At 36.9% G+C, this 25,961-nt stretch overlaps 3 protein-coding genes across 7 annotated transcripts; 2 read left to right on the forward strand and 1 right to left on the reverse strand.

Annotated features, from left to right (window-relative positions):
- Positions 1-1,661: 1,661 nt before the first annotated feature.
- On the forward strand, positions 1,662-7,514 carry LOC133742948 (uncharacterized). The gene is made up of 8 exons (XM_062170677.1): positions 1,662-1,802; positions 2,449-3,135; positions 3,982-4,170; positions 4,264-4,355; positions 4,579-4,638; positions 4,754-4,823; positions 5,280-5,483; positions 6,887-7,514. The coding sequence occupies exons 2-8, from the start codon at positions 2,467-2,469 to the stop codon at positions 7,259-7,261; spliced, it is 1,659 nt and encodes a 552-aa protein (XP_062026661.1). The 5' UTR covers positions 1,662-1,802; positions 2,449-2,466; the 3' UTR covers positions 7,262-7,514.
- A 1,895-nt stretch (positions 7,515-9,409) lies between these two features.
- Positions 9,410-11,488, forward strand: LOC133725698 (two-pore potassium channel 3-like). The gene is made up of 2 exons (XM_062153051.1): positions 9,410-10,619; positions 10,737-11,488. Exons 1-2 carry the CDS (start codon positions 9,556-9,558, stop codon positions 10,882-10,884), a joined length of 1,212 nt encoding a protein of 403 aa, XP_062009035.1. The 5' UTR covers positions 9,410-9,555; the 3' UTR covers positions 10,885-11,488.
- A 288-nt stretch (positions 11,489-11,776) lies between these two features.
- LOC133725699 (uncharacterized) lies at positions 11,777-16,394 on the reverse strand. 5 transcript variants are annotated; one of them, XM_062153054.1, is made up of 5 exons: positions 16,229-16,394; positions 15,736-15,935; positions 12,703-13,178; positions 12,514-12,583; positions 11,777-11,991 (listed from the first exon to the last, which is right to left on the reverse strand). In XM_062153054.1, the coding sequence occupies exons 1-4, from the start codon at positions 16,377-16,379 to the stop codon at positions 12,544-12,546; spliced, it is 867 nt and encodes a 288-aa protein (XP_062009038.1). In that variant the 5' UTR covers positions 16,380-16,394; the 3' UTR covers positions 11,777-11,991; positions 12,514-12,543. The 5 variants fall into 5 exon arrangements, with proteins under 5 accessions (XP_062009038.1, XP_062009037.1, XP_062009036.1 ...); XM_062153053.1 differs by lacking the exon at positions 11,777-11,991 and adding an exon at positions 12,322-12,359; XM_062153052.1 differs by lacking the exon at positions 11,777-11,991 and having other exon boundaries at positions 12,322-12,583.
- Positions 16,395-25,961: the final 9,567 nt, after the last annotated feature.

The raw sequence follows: 25,961 nt of genomic DNA on the forward strand, positions 1-25,961 counted from the left end.
ACTATACCTATCCTCAAACAACAGAAGGGTAAGTGAACTAGGAGGAGAGCCAAAATTAGTGCAGCCCAAAAGAAGCCAATCTATCAACCACATGATGAAGCTCAGCATTTGACAGTTCATGCTATAGTAGGGGTGGTGAACCTGACTAGTACCTGAGATAAGGTAAACAACACGTACTGACAGCATCTGCAGTATACATGTTTAGTTTTGAATCTATATATGAGAAATTTGATTGGCTTTTCTCAAGAAGTATATGATGCAAAATATTAGTTCATCTTTAAGATCTTATCTTTTTGGCCATGAAAAGGGATTCAAGTATACATTGGGATTGACTATCCTATTAGGAAGTTGTATGGTATTCATTTTGCAAGAAATTGGCTTTTATGTATGAGAAAGTTAAGAGTTTATATTTAATTTGTTGTTTATTTGAGTTAAGCCTATCTGATTCCCCTTTAGTATAATAATAAAAAAAATTGTTATAATAAGTTTGGGTCCCATAATTTTGCTCTAAATAGTAGGAAAATCGACATAAACTTCAAAAGTTAATGTGTGAAAATTGTCTAAATAATCGACAAGGGTGTGGCTATTACCACCCTACTAACAACTACAAAATATTTTTTTAATTTTATGTTTATTTTGTTCACCCATTTGCAGTACTCAAAATGCCCTTTTTCAATATAGGATTTAACTTGAAATCTTTTTCTATTTGGCTTCCTCAGTGTCTCTCTTAGTTGTTTTTGGCTTTCTCCTCGTCTTTCTTAGTCAATTACTAAATGTGGTGATATCACCACCTTATTAAAATCTGCCATATCGTATAGATTTTAACCATGGTTAACTATAACTATAATAAAAAACTCATTAATTAAATATTTTATTATTTTTTTTCAATAAAAATAAAAGCCTTCCTTCACGGCTTCACTCATTCTACGGTTCTCTCTAGGATTGCGATCACTCTCTCTTACCCACCATCACCACAGCCACACGACTCCCTCTCCGACTCCTGAGACAACGAAGAGGACGATATTTTTTTGCTTTGGTGAGGCAGAGAGACGTTTCTGTTTGGACGTCGTCAACGGTGTCGAGGTCGGAGCTTTTCGTCACAGGATTGTGGTGGTAGAGATGAATTATTCCACCAAAATAAATTCCACTCTGGGTTTATTTCCCTATTTGATCGTCAACTGAGTTTGATGATGTGTTTCTCGGTTTGATGATGTGTTTCTCTGATTGAGAAATAATCAAAACATATGGTTATGAATTTTGAGTATTATCTCCAGCTCTCCAGCTCTGAAATCATTAATTATTAATATTAATTCTAAACACTTAACCATGATTAAGCTATTGGATACGTGGTGAGTGTTTGTGGAGTGGTGGTGAGCAAATTCAAATCCGAAATGAATAAAGTAGCTAATAAGATGACACCCAATCCAAGTTAAAGATAGTTTATCGTTACGGGTCAGAGGTAAAGCTCAAATCACCCTCCTCCATCATTAATGTGAGTCAAACAAAATGTGGGGAATCCTAATGCAATGCATCAATGATTCAATACAAATTAAGCGAATAAAACAAAGGAAATTAATTCCAATTGCCAGAGTGTGCAGCTTTGACTAGAATAGAAAACAAGTAACCCCAAACTCTTCAGTCACACACACACACTGTGTGGCAAACCCAGAAGACATGCAGCCTCACTGCAACGTGTCCATGTTAACCGCACAACACTCAACTTCCCCAATATTTCCGACCCCTACAACAACACCCTCCCTCTTTCCTCTTTGGCCTCTCAGATTCGTCAACCGTTCTCTCTGGTAAGTTTTGCATGTTTTTGAGTTTCATTCTTGTGTTGGGTATAGTTTTTTTTACCTTATTGTCTCACCAGACATTTGGTAACGTTGGTTTGACAAGTTTGCCTGTTTATGATCTCATAATATGTTCTGTTTATGCTAAAATTTTAATCTTGTTTTAAGTCTTTAGTATGTTATTGGAATTCATGCTTGAGTATAGTTTTATGTGAGAGGTTCTTTTCAGGGGCCGAAGTATATAACAGTAAAAGATTTCAACTTTTGTTTGAAGCAAGAAAAATTAGAAAATGTAATGACATATGCTGTCACTCAGTTTTGTTTCTCTGCTGGGACTGTTGTTCTTCTATGCTAGCCTTGATTATATATTTGAATTTTTCTCATGCGCTCTGAACATTGAGGAAAAATGGAAAGTTGCAATGGATTTAGAGCTAAAATTTAGCTTTGGGGTTTGGTGGTGGATATCAGTTTGTGTTTCAGCAGAAAAATAGAAGTTATTGTTGGTTGTGAACTTGATATCAGAGTTTATGAAAATCTGTTGATATATGTCTAATGGTTGTGATGTCAATTTATGTTGTAATTGCTTTAATTTTGCTCCCAGAGGAGTGTGAATGTTGAGGTTCTTTGCTTATAGGCTTTCTTTTAATGTGCATAGATAAAAGCAGTTTGAGTGATGACAACTCCTGTGAGAAATAACATGATGAATAAGCTAGAGGATCAGAAACGCCACTCTAATAGTAGTGATGTCAGTCCAGTTAGTGATCTTTGGACTGATGGACTCATTTGTGCATTCGAATTTGTTCGAGGGCATAAAAAGGTCCTGTCAGCACAATATGTTGTCAAAGATGCGGCAAACAAGCAAGTTTCCTCACCTGAGCTGAATAAATCCCACTACTCAAGAAAGAATGTAAACAACTCATGTGAATCCTCACCAAAAAGAGAGTCAGGAGTTGGTCGGAATGTTAAGGAAGAAGGCCGAAACTGCAACCAGGATTCTCACTCATGCCGTTTATGTGGGAGAGAAGGTCTTCCCAAAAGTTGTTGGGTACCAATTGGCTGGGATAGGATTTCTGAACTGGTCCAGACAGTGCAAGTTGATGATGGCTGGGACTCACAGCCTATGGAGTTTGCAAGCGACGAAGATGATGTTGCTGTAGCAGATGTGGCAGCTCCTTACTGGGAACGGCCAGTAGGACCCACTTGGTGGTGTCACGTAGCTGCTGGTCATCCATGCGTCAATTCATGGCTGAGTACTGCTCAATGGCTGCATCCTGCTGTCAGTATTGCTTTGCGAGATGAAAGTAGGCTGATAAGTGATCGAATGAGGCACCTTCTGTATGAGGTAAAACACTTGTGTAGTGAAAAATCTAAAACTGACGAGGGATACCTTTAAAAGGAACCATTTTTGCCTTGGTTGACATGTTATGAAAGGATACTCCTTACCTTAAGACAGTTAACTTTTAGATTACTGAAACAGGTTATACTAGCATCCTAACACATCTGAAATGCCATGAATTGGGCCATAATCTGTGTCAGTAACTTTGACACAGAAAAGTTAGTACTGAGGTTTAAATTTGCATGGTTCATATATATAAGGGACAGGACAAATGTTAGTTTTCTGTTGAATCACGTTCATTCAAAATGAAGCAATTTTTATTCAGTCTGAAATTGCATGGAGTTCAATGAGCAATTGATGACAGGAATTGTTCTATATTTGCATGTTACATCAGAAGCTGATTTAAATGTTAACCCAGGAAAAAGGGAAAAGAGAAACACCTGGGCACAACATACATTGCATGCTGAAACCTTCATCACTGATGCCTAGTATGCACTATAGTGCACTTAAGCTGTCATAAATATTTCCAATCATGTGGACGTCTGTAATTAACATTCTTGATTACTTTGGAAGGTGCTTGTAGGACATACTCTGCACATGCTTGTTATCTGATTATGTGAAAGCTTGAATAACATCTACTTTCTCTTATGAGCACTCATTCTACAGGGATCATTTCAGTGACTTCCTTCTAATTTTTTAATTATGATCTTCTTACAAATCATATCATAAATTTTTTTGTAGTGTATGTGTTTGAGTAATTACATTGTCTCTTGGATGTCATTATACCATCTGTTTCACATGTACATATTGCATCGTTTTGTAAATGCAAGTAATTTTCTGTTATTTGACCAGGTTCCTGTAAGGGTTGCTAGTGGACTATTATTTGAGCTCCTCGGCCAGTCAGCAGGTGATCCATATGCTGATGAAGATGACATTCCCATTGTTCTTCGATCATGGCAGGCACAGAATTTTCTAGTATCAGCATTGCATGTTAAAAGTTCTGCCCAAAACATTAATGTGTTGGGAATAGTAGAAGTCCAGGTTTGCTTACATTCAAGGAACCATTTACTCACAAACTTTCGGATTTTTCTTTTTGCCTGCTTAATTTATTCACTCCACAAATTTTTTTTGCAGGAGCTGCTTGCTGCTGAGGGCATTACGATGCCACAAACTATTCATGAAGTCATAGCACATTTAGCCTGCCGGCTTGCATGTTGGGATGATAGGTTATTTTTCCTCCTGATAATCTACCTTGTGCATATTCTTTAGTACTTCTATTAGTCCAATTAGCTGCCTCCGGTTAATGCTTCCAGTCTACTTGAGGGAGAGTAGTCAAAAGATGATCAAGCATTTCATCTTCTGTTATTATTATTTGCAAAGTTCATCTTAATATCAAGCACATATGGTAGTGTTTTATATAATCTAATGTTTACTTTCTATTACTTTCAGGTTATTTCGCAAATCCATATTTGGGGAGGCAGATGAACTTGAACTGAAGTTTATGAACAGGTGCTGCAATGCACACTGGACTGTTTCATCACATTATACAGAAAGTTTCACATTGGAATTGTCTACTGTTTTCAATGTATTACATACACAACAAATGATTTTCACTTATGAATAGGAGAACCCATGAAGATATGCATCTGTTCAGTATAATATTGAACCAAGAAATCCGAAGGTTATCAACCCAGGTATGAGGCTTCATTTTTCTTTGCAGCAATTTTTATCTTTTGTAGTGTGAGAAACTAGTCTTTACTCTTTTGAATTATTTAAACCAATCCTCATCTTACTGCATAGCATAAGTTGGACTGTAGCTATGTTCTTGTTGCATCTTTGTCTATTATCAAACTTTCACACATTTGTGTGTCAAGAGGTATATGCTTCAATCTTATTAGTTTGTCAAGACGTGTTGATTTCTGTGTTTCTTTGTTTTACGTTTTTCCTTTTTAAGAGGAGTTTTTATTTATGTACGTCTGGTTTGCTACTGTGATGTCTAGTTCTTACTCAAATTTCTCTAGTCTGGTTACAATCTTCATTTACACACCCTCTTTTAAATTGTCAACAACATAAAAGTGTTTCTTTGGTTGATGTAACTTTCAAAAATTTGAATCTGACGTGAACTTGATTTCTTTATTTTCACCCTCAAGGTTATAAGAGTGAAGTGGTCGTTACATGCAAGAGAAGAAATTGTGTTTGAGCTTCTTCAGCACTTGAGAGGGGATGCCACAAGGCAGTTGCTAGAACGAATAAGAAAGAGTACAAGAGAGATGATAGAAGAGCAAGAAGCAGTTCGTGGTCGCTTGTTTACTATTCAAGATGTGATGCAGAGCACTGTTCGTGCATGGTTACAGGTTTGAATACAGAGTCAAATTCTCAAAACCTCATGCGTAATTTTACTTTGGTCAAATGTCTCGTCTTTGAAATCATTTGATGGAAAATGCATTTGATACTGCATATTTGAGGAATATTACTTTGGCTAGGAAAAGTTTCTAGTATTAATTTGTGAATGGCTTATGTATTTGGCAATTTTATTGTTCTGTTTTCAATAAGTAATGTTCTTCACAAGCTGTGGTTGTTAGAATTGTCTGACCTGGAGAACAAAAATGAATAAATGTAAAAATGGATAGAAATACCAGCAGCATCACATATAAGATACATATTAACATACATGTACACATTGTACTCGATCATAAGAACACACCAACATATGCAATATGGATAAAGAAAACTAACCTGGAAGTGACATTCTTGATCTTTTCCTCTGAGCAATCAATGTATGCAATCTCAATAATGAGGCAGAGAACTTGAGTGCTTGTTCGTGATTGCTAAAGAAGGGATCAATGTCTAAATATAGGCATTGAGGATTAGGTGCCTCCCATAAAAGTTCCCCAATCCTATTACATTTAGGCCAATCTTATTCTTATTCCATATGCAAGTAGGGATACTCATTAGCCAAACAACCCTTTAATCAGTACTATGAATCATGTAAGTTAGAAGGCAACTTAGTTTTCATGACTCTCAATAAACATTGATAAGTCCATATTAAGTCTTCACACCATTAGGCTTCTAAGATCACTCCCAGAAAAAAATAAGACAGGTTCTGGCATCTGACCGTCCTCTAGAATGATACAAAAGGTGTCAATCAGTCCAAAACAACCCCATGCTTCAAACACGAGCGGAAAATCACAAAAACTTGTGCTTTTCTTTTAAAGCTTGCAAAAGTGCCCTTGCATAGTGCCATTGATACATGAATCATTCACAAATCACAACCCAAACTACTGCACTAGAAATTTTGGGGGGCACAAGTGACAACACATAGTAAATTGAACAGTAGAGACATATAAAAGCTCCAAATACAATGAGCTTGAAATACATTTGTGAATTGCATTTATTCCAATGTGAAGGACACAGACGTGTTCTTATGGTGCTTTGTACTTGGATGTACTTATTTATGAATTTGGCTTTGTATCACAAAGTTAAGCGAGTCCCAACCCCTTAAGTAACTTCTTTTTATGTGTTGACATTGTTTGTAATGAGTTGGACTTGAGCATATGCCATAAACGCAAAAACTGCAAATTTATCCTTTCTTAGGTGTATGAGGAGTTTATTTTAGTCTGTATGATTTATTCTATGTTTAGCTTCAAATTAACTTTCTTTAAGTAGTTTATAGTTTATTTCTCAACTAGTGTGGACTTTTGATGCCCTGATGTAATTGTTGGACTTAATGGATTCTCACATGCTACTATAATTTCAGGACAGAAGCCTAACAGTGCAACATAATTTGGGAGTTTTTGGAGGTTGTGGCCTTGTCCTTTCTATCATTACTGGACTTTTTGGGATCAATGTTGATGGAATACCTGGAGCTTCAGGAACACCATTCGCATTTGGTCTATTTTCTGCCGCTCTGGTCTTCTTGGGGGTTGTACTAATTGGAATTGGATTCGTTTACCTCGGGTTAAAGAAACCTATTGTTGAAGAGGATGTTGAAGTTAGAAAACTAGAGCTCCAAGAGCTGGTTAAGTTGTTTCAGCAGGACGCAGAGTCTCATGCACAAGTACGAAAAACTGTTCCCAGAACCAACCCAACTGCTCGACTCCCCAATGGTGCAGGTTATGTTCTCATCAGTTGAACTACTAAGATTCAAGTTATTGGATAGGCTTTCTTTATGCAGCAAGTTCATTTACAAATGGTTCTTTTTTTGTTTGCTTTTAAAGTTTGTAATAGTAATTAAGTGTCATCTGTGACGCAAACAGTTTATGGATGGACCTTGTGCGAGATCGATGAACCTCTTCATTCATGCAGGTAGACTACCAGATGGTGAGAGTTTTGTTGTCATCAGCTGACCTAATAGGCTAATAATATGGAGTTATTTTTGTTGAATATTCATCTTTGGATATCTTTGTTGGTCTCGAGTACTCATCTTTGGACTTTGCTTCACCTTGCATCTTTATTTTTGGGGTGTTCTGTGTTGATTAAAAGAAGGAAAAAAAAATAAAAAATCTCCCTCCTAATTTGTAAGGTTAATTTGCCGGACCAAATTCTGGCTGAACAAAGATGATCGAGCTTCTAATGTGGTACTTATATCCGTCAGCACAGCAGGTGCACTTCATTACACAAGGTTTCTGGGTGATGGTTATAGTTGAGAGCAAGTGCACCCGTAGTCAAGAAAAGGCAAAGTCGAGAAGTCAAGAATTCGACCAGTCAAGTTACTATTCACTGCCACTGGACATAGGTTTACACCCGTTGTTTTTCTTGCCCGGTCAACACTGTTCACGTAATTACTGTTCATATTACTATTCACCTAGTTCACCATTGGATTTAGCTGAGCACATTACTGTTCATATATTACTGTTTGCTGTTCATATTACTGTTCACATTGGAATCAAAATCACTTAAGAAGCCAACCCAGCGCTGCCAAGTGTCCTGTCTCTTTGCTTTTCTTCCTGACGTCACCCACGTTCCTCACAATATCAAGCTGGCAGCTCCATGACTTTGGGCAAGAAAAAAGTCACAGACTTGCCCTTTTTTTTGACCTCAGTCATGCAAAGCCAAGCTTTGCCCAGTCAAGCTTGGGCCGGTGGAAACCATTTTTCTGCATAGCCAGGCAGCCACATCAACATTCCTTCTTTTTGCCCGGGCAATCCAACACCGGTGGACTTGCTCTGAGGGCCGGGATTAGCTACTCCCATATTGTTGATGAACCCCTTTTAAATTTTTAATCCATGCAAGTAGACTACTAGGCTATGGACTTGTCATTTAAAAAAAAAAAAAAAAAATTTCATCCCCACCCTCCTCATATGTCTGTTATATTCGTTTCCGAGGTTACCAAAGTGTTTTTCTAGTCACTTGTCATTCTAAACTAACAAGAAAAAATTGGCAGATGTCTGTTTTATTCATCCAGGCTATGAACTTGTCATTCGAAAAAAAAAAAAAATTTCCCCAGCCCCACTTCTCCTCATCCGTCTGTTATATTCGGATCCATAACTTCCACGTGTTGTTCTAGTCATTGGCACTAGTCATTTCTAAACTAACAAAAAACTTTGGCAGATAGTGAAAATGTGCAAGGAAGAAGCTATGAAATGGTCAAAAAAGTGTTTCTGTCTGTTAATATTGTAAGATTTTGTTTGGTCAAAAAAGCAACGTTATTATTCAATACGACCAAAATCACCAAAAATAGTGAGTTTAACTACAAGACATGATATGAGGGCTTGCAGTCTGGCGTAACTGGCTATGAAAATGAGATATAGAACTTACAGTATTCAATGATAACTGGGTGACGAGCCTTTTGATCAAAATAATAAACAAATAGAACTGACAGAAGAAATATATATAGTTGTGAACTGCACTTGAATCATATGCAAAGCAAGAGGAACACATATAATAAAGAGAAACTTAGATAACAAATAAAAGAAACAGAACGTTCATGTATATAGTAATACTGAATATCAGTCAGACATGGTGAGTTGTTGATTGGGATGAGTCTGACACTACATGAGTTTTGTTTGTGTTGTCATGGCAGATTTAAAAGGATTTAAGATAATGGACTATGGTTATATTCAGTAGCTAACCCTGAAGGGTGAAGGGAAAGGATCAAAGGAAGATGAGAAGAGTTTTTTTTTTTTTCCCAACTGTAGCGGTAAGTTGGAATCGAAAATTACAGAGGATGGGGTTTAGCTAAGTAGGTAGTAATGTTCTATGTCCACCCCACTTTAAATAAGACAGCAGGTTGACAAATCTTCATAAATAAGTTAGCTGCAGTTTAAAACAACCTAAAACTACCACCCAACAAAACTACTCTTCCATGGATTGACTTGTAGTTGGAACTCCTTTTCTATCCTTGAAAGAAAGTAAGAAACACAACAGCTCAATAATAGTAAGGTAGACTTTGAATCCTAAATATCATACAATATATGCAGACTCACCATGGATGATCAGCCTTTTCTTTCCAAGATTGCAGCAGAGGCAGCTGGTGAAGAAGGGACTAGCAGAGCAGCACCAAGAAAATCATCAAGAGACTTATTTCACTCAAGTTTCCTTGATCTTGGCCCTTCACGCCGTCTCTCAAGTACTCAGCTAATCACAAGTGCTGGTGATGTTGTTGTTCCCATAACACCAAATTCTTCTTCCTATGCAAATCTCATTGCCAACTTGAACAAGAGCAGGAAAAGAAGGCTCAAACGTCGATCACACTCAGCTCCATCAGTGTTCACCGACTTTAAGGAGACGATTCCAGATTCTTTGGATCCCAGACCTGCCCCTAAATCAACCCCTAACATTGTTAGGCAAGCCTTCATCGGTGTCATTGTGTATATCATAATTGGCGTTGTGGTCTACTTGACCAGCGGTGGTATCTCAGGGGATGTTGTCACATACAGGCCAGTGGACGCCATGTACTTTATTGTTGTCACGCTCTGCACCATTGGATATGGTGACATTGTCCCGGACACAACATTTACCAAACTCTTCACTTGTTTCTTCATCTTGGTTGGTTTTGGTTTCATTGATATTCTGCTACATGGGTTGGTGACCTACATCTGTGACAGGCAAGAATCGGTTTTGTTGAGCACGGTGGATGAGAATAAGTTCAATACAATGGTTCAGGCGTATTTCATTGATAAAGAGAAGGGGAGGATGAGAATAAGGATCAAGGTATGCTTGGCCTCGACAGTAGTTTTTTGTTGTATAGCTATAGGCACAATAGTAGCTCATTATGCAGAGGGCTACAGCTGGGTTGATAGTTTTTACCTATCTGTTACATCAGTGACAACAGTAGGTTATGGGGATTATGCTTTCAATACCATTGGAGGAAGATGTTTTGCAGTAGTCTGGTTATTAGTAAGCACATTCGCCGTTGCGCGGGCGTTTTTGTACCTGACAGAGATGAGAATCGACAAGAGAAATCGCAAAATTGCGAAATGGGTTCTTCAAAAGGAGGTCACCCTAAGGGATTTACTGGCAGCAGACCTGGATAACGATGGATGTATCAGGTACCCTTAACTTTCTGTATATGGATATATAACCAATTTTGATATGTATTCCCATTCCGATATGCATTTGAGAATCTTCTAGCTTTACTCTCTGCTTATATGAACTCTGTTTTTCAGCAAATCAGAGTTCGTCTTGTACAAGCTCAAGGAGATGGGGATGGTAGCTAATAAGGACATCCTGCTGATTTGCAAACAGTTTGATTCTTTAGGGCATAGCAATGATGGCAAGATTACTCTTGTTGACCTAATGGAAGGTGATAACTGACTGGTCCCATCATGATGTACTCGATGGAAATACCAAGGCATCTCAGATCTTGCTACACCAATTAATAGCAGCAAAATCTGAGAGTGAAGATACATACATACATATATATATATAGAGAGGTTCTGAAGAGGACGTCCGCAACCCAAAAAAAGTGAGGACGTCCGGGATTTCTCCGCGATCAAGCTCCGACGGCGGCGCGCCTCTTGCCGGACGAAGGCCAACGGCATCCCAGACCAGTTTGCAGTGAAGATGAAGGCCAAAGAGATCGAGGTCGGAGGTCTGGGCAGCGTGGTCGACTGCAAAGTGGTAGTCCGATCAAGGTCGACTGGGAAGTGGTAGCCGGCGAGTCCACCCGACTGCAAATTGGTCCGGGATGTCCAGAGGGTTCGTCCGGCAACCGCAGCGCAGCCATCGCCGCCTTCTCAACGCCGGAAGAGCGACGTCCGCACTTTTTCTGGGTTGCGGACGTCCTCTTCAGAACGAGCCTCTATATATATATATTTTCCACTACAGGCACATACAACATGAATTTGATTGAGCAAAATTCAATTCTTTTGTTCATACTATTGTCCCTGAATAAGAAATGGGCGCTTTATTTATTTCATCTCATTGCAACTTGCTCATTTGCTATAATCATCTAATCATCCTTCAATTAGCACCTAAGTACATAGATGTATATGCTAAAGAGATCTCCAAAAACTGTCCAAAAGAAGAAGAGACTTCCAAAAATGTAGATTGATTTTTGAATCTACAACAGTACTAACGTCAAGAGTTATGTATTTTCTCCCTCCACCTTAAAGAACATGCATTGCCATATTGTATGGAACACATACACAACCTACTTATATCCACAAATTGATAGGGCTTGAAAAGAAAAAACAGACAAATAAAATAAAAATTAATAATGCGTTCATAAATAACTTTTATTTACTGTAACAAAAGGTTATCAATACTGCCTTTGTTTGATACACATCACTAATCAGAAAGTTTGCAAATTCAAGAGCACAGACTTTAACAAAAAAAAAAGAAAAAAAAAATTTACTGGCAGTCTTCAAGCTTAAGTGGCCTTGGAAATAGATCTTGTTGCTTTCAATTGTAGGGCCAAACCTAAAGATGTTCGCCCAAAATACATTCATAAAAATGAAGAGGTGCTTAGGTCTTGGCTATTGATACTGGACTGTAATTTAAAAAAAAAAAAAAAAAAAAACTGCCATTCTCTGTTCAACTCACTGAGATTTTCCTATCAAGTGTTTGGAGAATCCAATAAACAATAAACTGTTTCCTGATTATACCATCAATTATCAAGTTTACGATTCAGAGCTTGAGAAGGCTTAACAATTCAGCATTTAGGAGGGCAATTGAACTTCCTCAACCCACAGTCTCTAACTCTGAAATTGATGGATACGGAGCAAAGAAGCATATGTCATATAGACACTGTCCTCACAAGTTTTCATGCTGTAACTTCCAATAGAGTTCTAAGAAGTATGATTCAAACATCAGGGATTGAAAAGACATGTACCATTTAAACTATGCAGGTGTAACATATCTAATCTTTAATATCTAGTTCAACAATTCTCATGAAAACAGAGTTGCAGGTGGAAACTTCTAATGAATAAACACAATCCATACCAGATAATAGAGCTTGAATGAACTGAAACTTTATCTGACCTCGACATCTGCCAGCTTGATACTTGAAATTCTGAACGACAAGGATCATGGGGTAGCAAATGAAATTAACCAGGGTACGGATGAGCCAACAACAAGCACTAAAATGCACAGATTCTATGATAGGAGTAAAGAGGACAGTTAAAATTATACCTCTGTCTAATGCCACCTACACTCTCAATAAGTTCCATTATCTGTTGCACCTTGAAATTTTTTGCCTTCTCGTGGTTGTCCACTACCAAGGTTGAGATCCTTAATACAGTGACAAGTTCTGCTTCAATTTTGTTAAGTTTATTGTCCAGATGCTCCAAGAAATTCTCAAAAGAGGTTATTCCCTGCAAGCTACTAAGTATGTCATCTTCATTCCAAACTCCAGTCTTTAAAGGCTTTCGAACATCGTCTCCTTCTGGCTCAACAGGTAAGCTTGCTTGATTCTCCGTAAGGAACAAGTTTTCTTGGTCATCAGTAAGCTTCGAACCCTTGGGGACAAGTTCTTCGACCTCATCCAAATCTTGTGCATCTTCAGGTGTTGGGGATACAATTCGAACTGGACTGAAAACATCTTGTCTGACAACTTCAAGATCCAAAGCGACATTTCCAATTAGCTGCCTCTCTTTTACAGAAATTGCCTGAAACCAAATTAGTCTTCCTCTGATCATATAATAGACTGAACATAATACAGTAAAAGATCAAAAAATTGGAATGAGAATATTAAGAAATAAAATAACAGAGCATGTTAACAGTAGCTAGAATGCTTTATGATAATGTATGACATCATACATTTTGGGAAGGCCTCCTTCATAAAGAAGAGGTGTGGCCGTGTGGCTACCAACTGGACTATACCTGACTACCTCAGTGGGTAGGAAATACAACATTAATAGCTCTTTGAATAACTCCAAGTTGGTTGCATATAAGAGACCACTCGGACCATAAAAAGCTAATGCAAAAGGTAGATTGTAATACAATTAGTTATGTGGCAACTTATTTCATTTTTCTTTGCATGTGAGCCAAAGGTTTCAAAAACCCTTTTGCACCTACAACAGAAGAACTTGTAATGTAGATCCCCAGATGAGCATAACATGTAAATATGCTACTATGGTGTTTGCAGATTAACTGACAGTCACTAACAACAGCTAAAGAAAGCGCCTAAAATGAGAAAATTATATAAGAGTACCTCTAAGAGACAACAGCCCTCCAGTCCAACAATGTAGCACACAAAGAAATATTTCTAAACTCGGGATAAACTCATGCCCAAAGCAAAACTAAGTAGGCTGACCGCTGACCACTGATTTAATCTTGAAACCAATCTTACTACTAGAAAACCGAAGGAGCACTCAAAGCAAACGAAGGGACTCACCAAGCAACAACTACGTTGTTTGTGTAGGCGGAATCTAGTTTCAAATCATAAGATGACGAAGTGACTGCACCAACGAATCAAGCTGAACACATGTTTGTTTGATCCACTCTACGAACCGAAAGCGAGATCTTGCAAAACAACCACGCAACGCCCAGATCTGCAAGAATGGCTACGTAGGTAAGGTTCTGAAAGAATGATCGCTGTATGAAACTCTATCCCAAAGTGATATATCTCCTTAACTACTACCCAGGAGATTGTCATCATGCAACAACCTCCCAACACCATTCCTTTCTTCTTCCTTCATAGAACTTATAACTCTTGCACAAGGCCCTGCAAGAAGCTGGTATATCCCATCTTATATTAGCCTCTATGACTAACTGCCGCCATATTGTGATGGGGAAAAGGAGCATAAGGTCTGCTGTTTCATCTGCCTTTTTACAGATCACACACCAATCAGGAAGAGGCACCAAGATGGTCGTCTCCTGTGAACCAAATCACAAGTATTCATCCTCCCATAAGCTATAACCCCAGCTAGCACTCGGTACCTCAGAAACTTAGACTTCCATATTGCAAGAGAGGGTCGGAAAAAGGGAGAGAAGGGTTATCCATTAATTGATTCAAGTTTGACTTATAGAGAATACAATTGTCACAATGCTGGAACCCCACCCATTCCCACCTATAGTTCTTACTTGCTATTGACAACAGTATACCAGAGGGACTCCGTCTCTTCAGTGAAGTGCCAAAGCCGATTCCAAGTGAGCTTTGTTCTTCTTTAACAAACTTCCCACACCTTATACCCCCTTTTCCTTAGCTTGCAAAACAACATCCCACTTGACTAAATGGTCTTTTCTTCCCTCACTTCTTCCCACAAAAATTTCCTCCTTACACTTTCAATCCTTCTAACCACAAAAATTGACAGATTTCTTAAATAGTAAAGTTTAACCGCATCCTTCTAATCTCCTCTCTACCTATTCCACCACGGGACTGCAAACTAGTTTCCTTACGGTAATGAAAAAGAATCATCCCAAACTCCTTCATCATTCTTTTTTTCTTCTTTCTGAGAAGAAACAGCTTTTATTGATAAAGTCATAAATAGCATATTAGCATATACGACAAAGTGGACAAGGAGTCCACAGAAGAGGAAACTAGAGAAGACAGATAGAGAAGCAAACAAGAAGGAGCAACTGCCACTAAGCAGCCTAATCAAAGTATGACCCCTTAAATTACAACTGCCTTCCGATCTAAATCAATAGATGAAAAAGTGCAATCTTTAGAATTCCCAGGAAGAGACCCATAAAGATGTCTGGAACCTAGCTCTCTCCCAAACCCCTTCCATCTCTGCACCACTATACACTTCAAAGATCCTTCGATTTCTTTCCATGTATACCACCCAACAGCTAACAGATTGCAACCCTAGAGGACTTTGGCCTTTTTTCCTTTGCCAAAAGCATAGGGCTTTACGCTTAACAGATGTGGTCTGCCATAAAAGTAAAGCAACTTCACAATGCACAGCTTCATCATCTATATTTCTTCATCCATATGGGTGCCTCCTAAAATCCTAAGGTAATGACAATTAAGTTTTGATTACAATTTTGCTGAAAAATTCATAATTATATCTAGAAATCTTGAAAAATGGCAAAAAACAGACCCACGTTAATGTCCTTTTTTCAATTGGATAACAACAACCATAATTTTTGGTAATGGCCAAGCTTATCAATGGAAACATACATGATCATGGATTTCAAACTTAACTGATTTATAGAACAGAACAAGTATATCCAGTTTCTTAGCACAAGCAAATCTTTTCATGGTCAAAACAGCTAGTTTACCTCATTAAGCTTCACGGAAAGCTCATCAAGCAATTCGATGCGTTTCTTTGACTTCTCCAATGCCTGCATGACCTTCTTCTTCTGATAGAGCATTTCCCTAGCATCGTCTTCTCTCCCAGACTGGACATTGATTGCTGCTTGCCGTCTAAGCTTCTCAGCTGCCTCTGACAGTCGCAGAAGCCTCAATCTTGCATTGTTAGCTAAGCCAACAACCATGAACTATTCTTAAAATCATCTCAACTACACTATTATAAATTCACATAGTTATGATATATACTATATAGTATGTCAAACTTAACCAACAGTGAGGTCAAGCCTAGACTAAAACCACATTGGAACCAAAAAAGAGAAAGGAACCAACAACTGAAACTTAACTCAACAAAAACAATAAGCAGATACTCTAATGAAAAAAATACAAGAACTTGTAATGATCTTCATCAATAAACTAGTATGAAACAGAGTGCATAAATATATAGTTTGGTTGTATATATACCTTTGTCTCTGGTGGTCTCAGCCTCAGAATGGAGGTGACCCAGTTGGGCACGTAGGTTTTCTGAATTGATATTGGAAGCCATGGCGGAGCACATGGGCGGTCTGCAAGGGACAGCCATGGCCGCGCCACCACCACTCTTCATCAGCATCATCTCTGTCAACTGTCCCTCCCTCTCTCTCATCGCTCTGACTAAGAACTAAAGAAAAGGCGGGCCGGCCCATTATAGGCCCAAATAAGGTTTTATTTCAGTGTTCCCTTATTTTTTTTTCAATAAAAGAAATGGGCTTCAAACGTAAAAGAAATTAGATGGTTCGACAGTATTTTCTTTTTCTTTTTCTTTTTTTTTGGTTACAATTGAACTTTTTCTTTTTTTTTTTAATTTCAAAAAAGAAGATCAAAATATTTCACTCCTACCCCCATGATGACTCGAACCCAGGACCTTGATCTTAGGTAGTGGTTACAATTGAACATAATTTTCTCTTCACACTATAAAAATTAGCCTCATTTTTTTTTTTTTTTTAATTCACCCAAACCGGGCGCCAATATATTCATCTGAAACCAGAATAGATCATTACATACCCTTCCGTTGTCCTTTCATAGACAGACAAGAAACTAGTGGTAGTACTCACAACCGTACAAGTGTTACGTACATATAGTCCTACTCATTATACAATCAAATACGTAGAAATAACTGATATCCTCATTCGGTACTACTCTAGAGATGCTAGAAAGACATAGAGCAAAAATGCCTAGTTTCCTAATACAAGGAATTATTGTAATTAGACTAACTAAAAACATAGGTTGGACCAAAGGCTAAAACCCTAGCCCAAATTAAGCCCAGCAGCTCAAAGGATAGGTTCCAAACTCAAGGCCCAGAAGGTAACGTCAACCCGCCCAGACGTCGGATTGTTGCTCTGATGCTGCGCCGCCCAACTCTTCGCCACCACAAGTTCGCAGGACCACACCATCTCGACCCAAACCGCCATAAAGCCGCCCCGGCCGATCTAGCACCCACGAAAACCATGCCGCCTCTAATCCCCCCGACCCATGACTCCACGACTCTGCACCGCTCGATACAGCATCCACAACCCATGCCGCCGTCCACAACACCTTTCGACGCAGTCGACGAAGCCCACCGGACCTGTGCAACACCGCCACCCGACGACCCTGCCGTTCACCCTACAAACCTCGAGTCGAAAACTATCCCAGGAAGCCCCGGACAATACCATCTATCATCCCGTCCGGCAGCAGCCTGCAAACGTAGACGAGGCTGGCAAAGCCAACTCAGATGCCAGGAGCCACCGAACGAGAGATTGATCCCTCAGACGAAGTCGGCTGTAGGGTTTTTCTAGAGAGATAGAGCGGCTCTCAATACTTAAACGAGAGATCATTGCAATGGATGTGCTATTGTTATTCGTTTTTTTTTTCACCAACTTCTTCAATACTTTTATATTTATTGGTGGTTTGTTTTACTATAATAATCTTTTAGATGATTTATTAATTATGAATTTTTTATATACTATTCTATCGACATTATTAGTAACTATATTTGGTGAAACTTTTGACACGAAAACTCTTGTTTTGACTTTCTCGTATAGATAGTTAGATGGTTAATTCTCTCTCCAAAATAAATCTCAGCTGTCGTGCATTCTCATCCAACAACGCAGTGCGTCAATCTTACCAGCAGTTTTTCAACTCCAACAGCTCCCCTATGTGCATCATCCAAACAGCGCCTTCATGTGCAACTTTCGCATCAATAATGCTCTTAGGCAACCAACATCAGTGATTGATCGCATCTAAGAACGCTTCTTATTGTGTGCACCAAGTGACATCATGCATGTTGCGAGTCCCTTAATGTCTTTGCTCTTAGATTTATCTCATGTTGCGCGGTTTGGATCACGTACTGTGGATTTGATATTTTGATCACATATGTGAAGAAATTTGGGGTGGTTGACCCTTCACAGCCTACCTATCCAATTCAAATTCCTTGCCCTAATTCCATGGGTAAGAGTAAGCTCGATCTTTTAATTTTACTTTTGTATTAGCCTACAAGAATGACTATATGTCGTTTGGTCACTTAATTATATGATTTTTCGGTTGCACCACAATTGAGTGTCATAGGTTTTTGGAACTTCATCAAGTTAGGTTATCTGGTATATGCCATTTTTTGTATGCTCGCTTTAAATAAGTGACGCCTATGTCAAAATAAGTGGTGTCTGTCAGGTTTGGTAGTTTCTTGCCCTTCATATATTTGTGTTGAGTCTGAAAAGTAGATGTATGTGTTGTTTTGACTTTATCAATGAAAATATCTATATTTCTCAAAAGGGTGGTTCTAGTTGGACCTCCATATTTGCTATTTGGACCTCTCATACTTAGTACACCTCTAATTTACTTTTTAGAATACTTGAAAAGCTAAGTTGACCTCCTTATCTTTATCAAAACACCCTTGAACATGAGATACAACAATTTGTTACTCTACTTTTTATCTGTATCTTCAACCACGAAAAGAATAATGAATCAAAATCACATGATATTTCTCTCTTATGAGTAGGTCTCTCCTCCACCAAAATTAATTAGAGAGTTGGTTCTCGATCTTGATATATTGCTGCAATCTCTTTGAATTTACTAAAAGAATGATTTCAAGGGTTTTGAGTTGGAAGATTGAGTAATAATTATATCATAATATTCAATGAATTTTGTTTAAGGAAATTTTATATCAGATTGTTTTGAATTTACTTTTGTATTAAATGATAATTATTATTTTTACTTAATTGTTTTAGGTAAATTATAAAACTACATAGGCAATATAAGGAAATTTCGAAGAAAAAAAATTAATTGAATGTTATATTTGTGGAGGTAAGAAGAGTATTTATTTATTTTATTTTTCATTTTTCTCTTTTTGTCCTTATTTGTCTTTTCATATGACTTGACAAAGTCTGTTAATAATTGAAAAAAATTGAAGGTCCAAATATCAAATTTAGAGCTCCAACTAGAACCACCCTTCTCAAATATATATATATATATATATATATATATATATATATATATATATATAGGGTGGTGTTATTCACACACCCTTTTTCTCTATTCACACACCCCCTCTATTTTTCTATTACTTTAATTCAATTTTCTTTTAAAAATTACCCTAACTATCCTTCTTTATAATTATGCTTCTTTTTTCTATTTGGCAAGTCAATCATCCTCAAATTCTAAACCTTTATTTTCCCGCAGACACAGAAGACTTCAAAACTCTTTTCGATTCCCTATTTTCTTTTTCATCAAAAACTTCTCTAGCATAGTCATTATATCTCTCTAATATGATGCTTTGTAGTTTTATCATGGTAGAACAAGAAACTTTAGACCCATCTTTTGAGAAAATTTTAAATTTGATTTGCAATGGAGACATAGAAAAAAAAAATTGAGTTCAGTGATCATTCGAGCCCCTTTGAATCCATTATTCCTAGTAAGATTCTAACTGAAATTATTTGGTGTATTTGAATCTATTGAGCAACTATAGAACTTTACAACAGCCTAATAATGATGGCCTTATGATTATAAACATGATGTATTCTACTATATTATGCTAGTTGAACATAATTTTGTCTCCACACGAAGATTGCAACTCATTGCATTCAATATTATGTAGAGCATCTCCAAATTTTGTGTACATCATCAACTACAGTGTGGAAGCTTGTGGCTGAACCACAGAAGTGGATAAAACGCTGATTCCATTTAAAAAAAAATTATTTGAGGATGATGCTCCTGGATTAAGAGTAAAAACAAACAAGCATTGAGTTTCGTACTTTGCAAGTATGAGGACAAACTTTACAATTTGGATTCAGTTTTTTTTTTAATCAAGCCCACAGGGCGAAATAGTATATTCATCACAAGCCAGAATAGGTCGTTACATACCGTGCCGCTGTCATTTAAGGACATAGATAGAGGTAGTGGTAGTACCCACAATGGTACGTAGAAATAGACCCACTCATTATACATTTCAGACCGTAGAGATAGCGGATATCCTCCTTTGGTACTACGCCGGAGGCGTTAGAGATCTAGGTTCCTAATACAAGGAAATTATTGTAAATAAATTAAAAAGCCATAAACATAGAGTTGGGCCAAGAGCCAAAGCCCTAGCCCAATTAAAGGCTCAGTAGGGTAGCCCAAAAGGAGAAGCCCAACAGCACAAGACCTAGCAGGATTTGGAACCTGCCCAAACTTCACCTTCTTGTGCGTCCGTGCAGCGCCGACTGCTTCCACCACCTGTCCGCCGTACCTTGCCGCTCCGACCATAGTCAACCAAGCCGCGTCGCCCCGACCCAGCATACCACGGCCACCCACTCGGCCTCGCCGCGCACTCCACCAGAATCACAAGCCACCCAGCATACAATTTGGATTCAGTTGGGTGAAGAACTGGGAAGTATATTCTTTGTCTAATAATACAGGTCATTCCACTTAATAAATGTATTATTTTTCCTTCATTTATAGGTAAAAAAAATTGATTTATTTTATAATGATGTTTGATTCATGATTGAATTGCCAAATAGAAAAAAGAAAAAAGAAAAAGAAACATATTTATAGGGGAGGGTAGTTAGGGTAATTTATAAAAAAAATTGAAATTTTTTTTTTGAGAATTTAAAAAAAAAAAAAAAAAATTAGAAGAGGTGTGAATAGAAAAAAATGTGTGTGAATAGCACCACTATATATATATACGAGATATATGAATAAATCCTCCTACAAATATACTTTACCATCAAACGTCCAGTTTTGCCATTTATTCTTTTTTCTCAGTGTTCCCCCTTCTTACGCACAAGTCCACCTCCACACTCAACACTATCTATAGCAACATCACTCTCGCATGCACTATCCGAGATGGCGACTGGTGTTGCCAAGCATGAAGGTGGAGCTGTGGAGGTAGGGAGAGAGAGGACTTGGAACGATGAGAAAGACTCAAAAGCCCCGCAATCTTTTTCGTTTGCAGGGGCAAGATAAATTTTAAAATGTTGAAAAATAAAAAGATTCATAAAAAAAAAAGATTCATAAAAATACTAAAATAGAAACTCAATATCATTTAATTTAATAACATTAATTTCCATTTTAAATGTGGAAGGCCTCGAGTTTAACTTATAAACGAGTAATTATTGTGTATTTTTAATTGTTATGTGATGAAATTGAAGCATGGAGGCATATATGTACGACATAGATGCATGAATATATTGAACTCCGAATCAAGGCCTCAGTGTACTTGGACTGCAATTATTGTGGTTTCTATTACCTTTCTTATGTAATATATCGTTCGGACTCGAGTTTTAATTGAAGCCTGTGTAGTGAAGAAAGCTTTCTTTGTGTTACGATATTTGGTGTCCCGTCTATCATTGATTTCCTTTCGGATTTGACTCACTCGAGTATCCATCTCTTCACTTTGGATTGGTAGGCCGATCGAGTCCATCAATAGTTTATCTCTTATTTTGGCTCCACATCATGATCGATTATCATCAGTCACTCATGACGTACAACCCTCCATCATATCACACTCAACGGTTGCTGAAAAAAAGTGATTTTGACAGCCTCCTAATTCATTATCTCATATGGTACGATGAGAGTCAATAAATTTGTGGTTTTCGATCTTATTACAACGAAATTCATGTCGATTTTGTTAGTTAGGGTTACATGCCTGGGTTATATATATCAAGTGCCACTTTTGGATATATCCTTACAAATTAAGTTCTTCGCAGATGCTGTTGATATGTATGTACATCACGCAAAATATGTTAGTGTGGCGATGCTTGAAATTCAATTTTCCCAACTTTTATAAAAAGTAAAGATTTTAGTGTCGAGTTATTACTACCCTAAACAGATTACAAAGGAGATCGAATTGAATGGTGGGTGCAATGATTTGGGTGGAGCAAAGATTATTTCCCGGCAGGCATAATGAACTGAACCAACTGTGGAAATTAAAGTAAGTTGAGCGACCTTTAGAAATTATTATTTCATTCTGTTTACTATATATGTTTAATATTATAACCAATTAAGTAGAGGTTTTCAAAAGGGAGATTGAAGCGCTAATTAGAAAGAATCTGATCGATGCATGTTCACGTGTCACATCTATGACGACGAGGAGCTAATACGTACTGCTGCTGGTGTATATATGTACAGAGGTCTTTAGTCTGCAAATTATATATATATATCTGATTAGTCTGCAAATTATATATATATATCAGATAAGTTTGACTTCTAGTGTAAATTACGCTCTTTAATTATATACTGTATATGAGAATTAAGGAAGGTATGTATTCGATTCCAAAGGCCAATATATGATACCATAAACATTACGTATGAAACACACTAAATTGTTTGTCAGATACAGAAATCCGTTCCCACTCCTCAAGAGGTAAATTTTTTCTTGGTAAATTTTGTTAATTTAGGTCAAGGCACCCAATCTGTGTACTTTGTACATGTAGATCATCATGATATGTATACCACGTATTTATTAATTCCCATATATACCTAGCCACAACACTTGGGGAATATATAAACAAGATCATTAATTAAATTGCTATCTAACTACCTAGCTAACCTTTGGAGGTGTTAATATGTAACATTTAGTGGCTGTCACCAATCAAAAGGTGATATCAATTATCAAACATATATAGTTAGGTAGTCTTGCCATTTCGGATTGAGGAGTTCCTTACAAACAAGTAAACCCAAGCTAGAGTGCCATTAATATAGACAAAAGATAGTAGATTTGATGACAGGTTCTTATAATAATTAGATTCTTATGATAAATTATTTCTTTGTTTGATAAAAATTAATAGAGGACGATTCTAAGATGAATTTTACGAATTAATCTATGAATGAATGATTTTAATATTAAAAAAGTTGCTAGAGTTCCTCTATGATTGACATCTTATATGTCATTTCAGTTCATTATAACAACTGTTTTTCTTTTTCTTGTGTACATAACTCTTATTCTCTTTTCAAAAAAAAAAAACACTCTTATTCTAGATCAACCCTATAGTCATTAATCAATTGCTCTTTCTATATTTGCATCCTTGTACAAAAGAAGGAAAAGGAACCTAGTACTGCTGATCAAACATATAAACAGATTCAAAAGATAAAAAAAGGCCATGTTTAATTTGCCCTCTTTTGTGCATGTTTTTCATCTCTTGTCTTTCTTTTCTCTTAAAACAAAATGTCTCACCTTTCTCTATATGGAGGAAAATAATTAACCAATCTTCTAGAATGTACGTTGTTGCAAACCAACAATACATTAATAAACATTTATCAGGAACGCTAAGTCAAAATCTGCCTCTTTCGATCTGTCTCCATCTAAACTGAATTCATTATATACATGTAAACATTATGGAATCAAACAACTCCTCTTTTTGTTTAAATAGTACAAAAGGCAGTGTTTTATTTAAGTAAGTTTTGACCCTTTGAGCACATATATAAAGATACATATAGACTAGTCAACTTGAGAAATAAAATTAATCTCTTGATGATTCTCATGTCAAGACTTGTTGCTATATACAAAAAATTGTCATCATCTTTCCCTTTCATCTTCTATATCCAATCCATTGGTGGAACAGATCACGTATGAACACAATTGAGAAGATATAAGGTGTGTACATATTTAATTAGTAGATTAGATCTAGTGGCAAATTAAGCTTAAGGTTGAATAGATTCCCTTTCAGTCTAAACGCTTTAGTGGTTGGATTTGCAGTCAAGAATGCTTCTGACTTTAGGAAAGAATCTATAGAGCTGTTTGGAACTCCTTTCACATTTGAAGTTGGAATTTGCAATTGCATCGATCTAACCTACTCAAGTGATCATATATATATATATATATATATATATAAACGCAGTAATAAAGAATTAGCTTCTAATTAACCCAATTCCAAAAAGAATGTCATCATCATCGATATTATCATGTAAACTCATGTGGGCAATGCCCATAGTTTAGTTAGTTAGGTAACAAACAACTTCTGTTTATTACGTTATATTTATATATATACATACAGTTTTTTTTTATGCTAAGGACTTTTTTAGATTTTAAAATTTAAGAATTTTCTTGAATAGACTCGAAAATTTTTTGATCGCATATCCACATCTTAACCGTTCAGTTTTTAGGTATATATGAGTAAATCATCTATGCAAATTTTCATCCAAATTGATAATCATTAAAGTATTCAAAATTGCGATTTACAATTATGAACATGAACGGTTCAGGTTGGACAGATTCGGTTCTTCATTAATTTAATCTAGTTCGATACCTTAACAATCATTAATTTAGCTGAAAATTTGTATAAGTGATCTATACATTAAGACCTAAAAACTGAACGGTCGAGATGTAGATATGCGATCGATAAGTAAGTCTATTCAAGAAAATCCTTAAATTTTAAAATCTAAGGAGGTTCTTAGCATATATATATATTATATATATATATATATATAGTACATCCTTAGTAATGCTGTACGTTTGATCTTGGTAGCTAGCTAGGGTTAGTGATATGTATTTAAATTAGTGAGAAGAAATGATCATTTGCCTAACATTAACAAAAACGGTGAACTTACCACTTGTACATATTTGAGCTAGAGTCAAACACGCTAGCTAATCGAATATGAAGCTGTTCATGTTGTACAGTATCTTGATGCAGTTTTTCTTAATTTCCTACATTTCATTATCAACGCATTGACGATACAACAAATTTGCATCATGTTCTTGAACATGTTAATTTATTAGGTTGTGATTATCAATTTTGTTCGATAAGACAATAACGGTCTAAATTCATGGTTTCGCAATAAAACATGTCAGACTGTTTGGTGAACCCTAATTGCATGATGTAATTGATGGAAAGTGTGATGTGTACATACAATAGCAAGAGTTAAGGAATAGAATGAGCCTGGTGCTGTATTTATACCGTAAGAAAGAGTCTAAAAACCTAGCTAGCTAGCTAGCTTGAACTCGTGACCAACTCTAAACACCAATTAACTCCAAGACAATGGTAGCTTAATTCATGGCCAGCTCAAGTAATCCCGGAAAATCAGTGCACCAGAAGGGTCTAATCAATTAAATTGCAGCACCAATTTTTTTTGGCAACTAGAACTTCTCATTCAACAGAGGAATCCAACAAAGAAACAAAGAAAATTGCAGCATCAATTAATTACTCCATATGTCATGATTTATTCTTTTATATGACACTAAAATGCAGGGAGTATCATCATTCAAACTTTAAAGAATGCAGATATGATGACACTATAATTCACCAAGATTTCCTTGACAAATGAAAAATAGCTAGCTATACTCGATCAATATTCATATATACTTTATGTCTACTTATACATGATTGTTTGTACTGCGTAGACCTAACAAATAACCTGTTCTCCATTGACCAAAACTCGGACGCCGTTGTCACTATATAGTCAGATACAGATGGTCTACTCCTTTTAACATTTACAAAGGACACAGCAATGTCAACAATCTCAAGCTACCTCTGTCTAGCTTCATTCTTCATGGGTTTGATTATTATCATTTCCTTTTAGGATTGCTGCATAGTGCATACTATGCTCCCCCTATCGAAAGCCACACCACTCAAAATATTCCCATCAAAATCGATCATATCATATATATCCTCAATTATTAACCCACCTTTTCCTATTGGAAGCTGATGATCGATCACAATTAATTAATTGCCTCACCTCTGATCTTCTTTATCATATATTGCATCTTCGA

Source organism: Rosa rugosa, chromosome 1 (genome assembly GCF_958449725.1).
Source record: "Rosa rugosa chromosome 1, drRosRugo1.1, whole genome shotgun sequence".
Lineage (NCBI taxonomy): Eukaryota > Viridiplantae > Streptophyta > Magnoliopsida > Rosales > Rosaceae > Rosa > Rosa rugosa.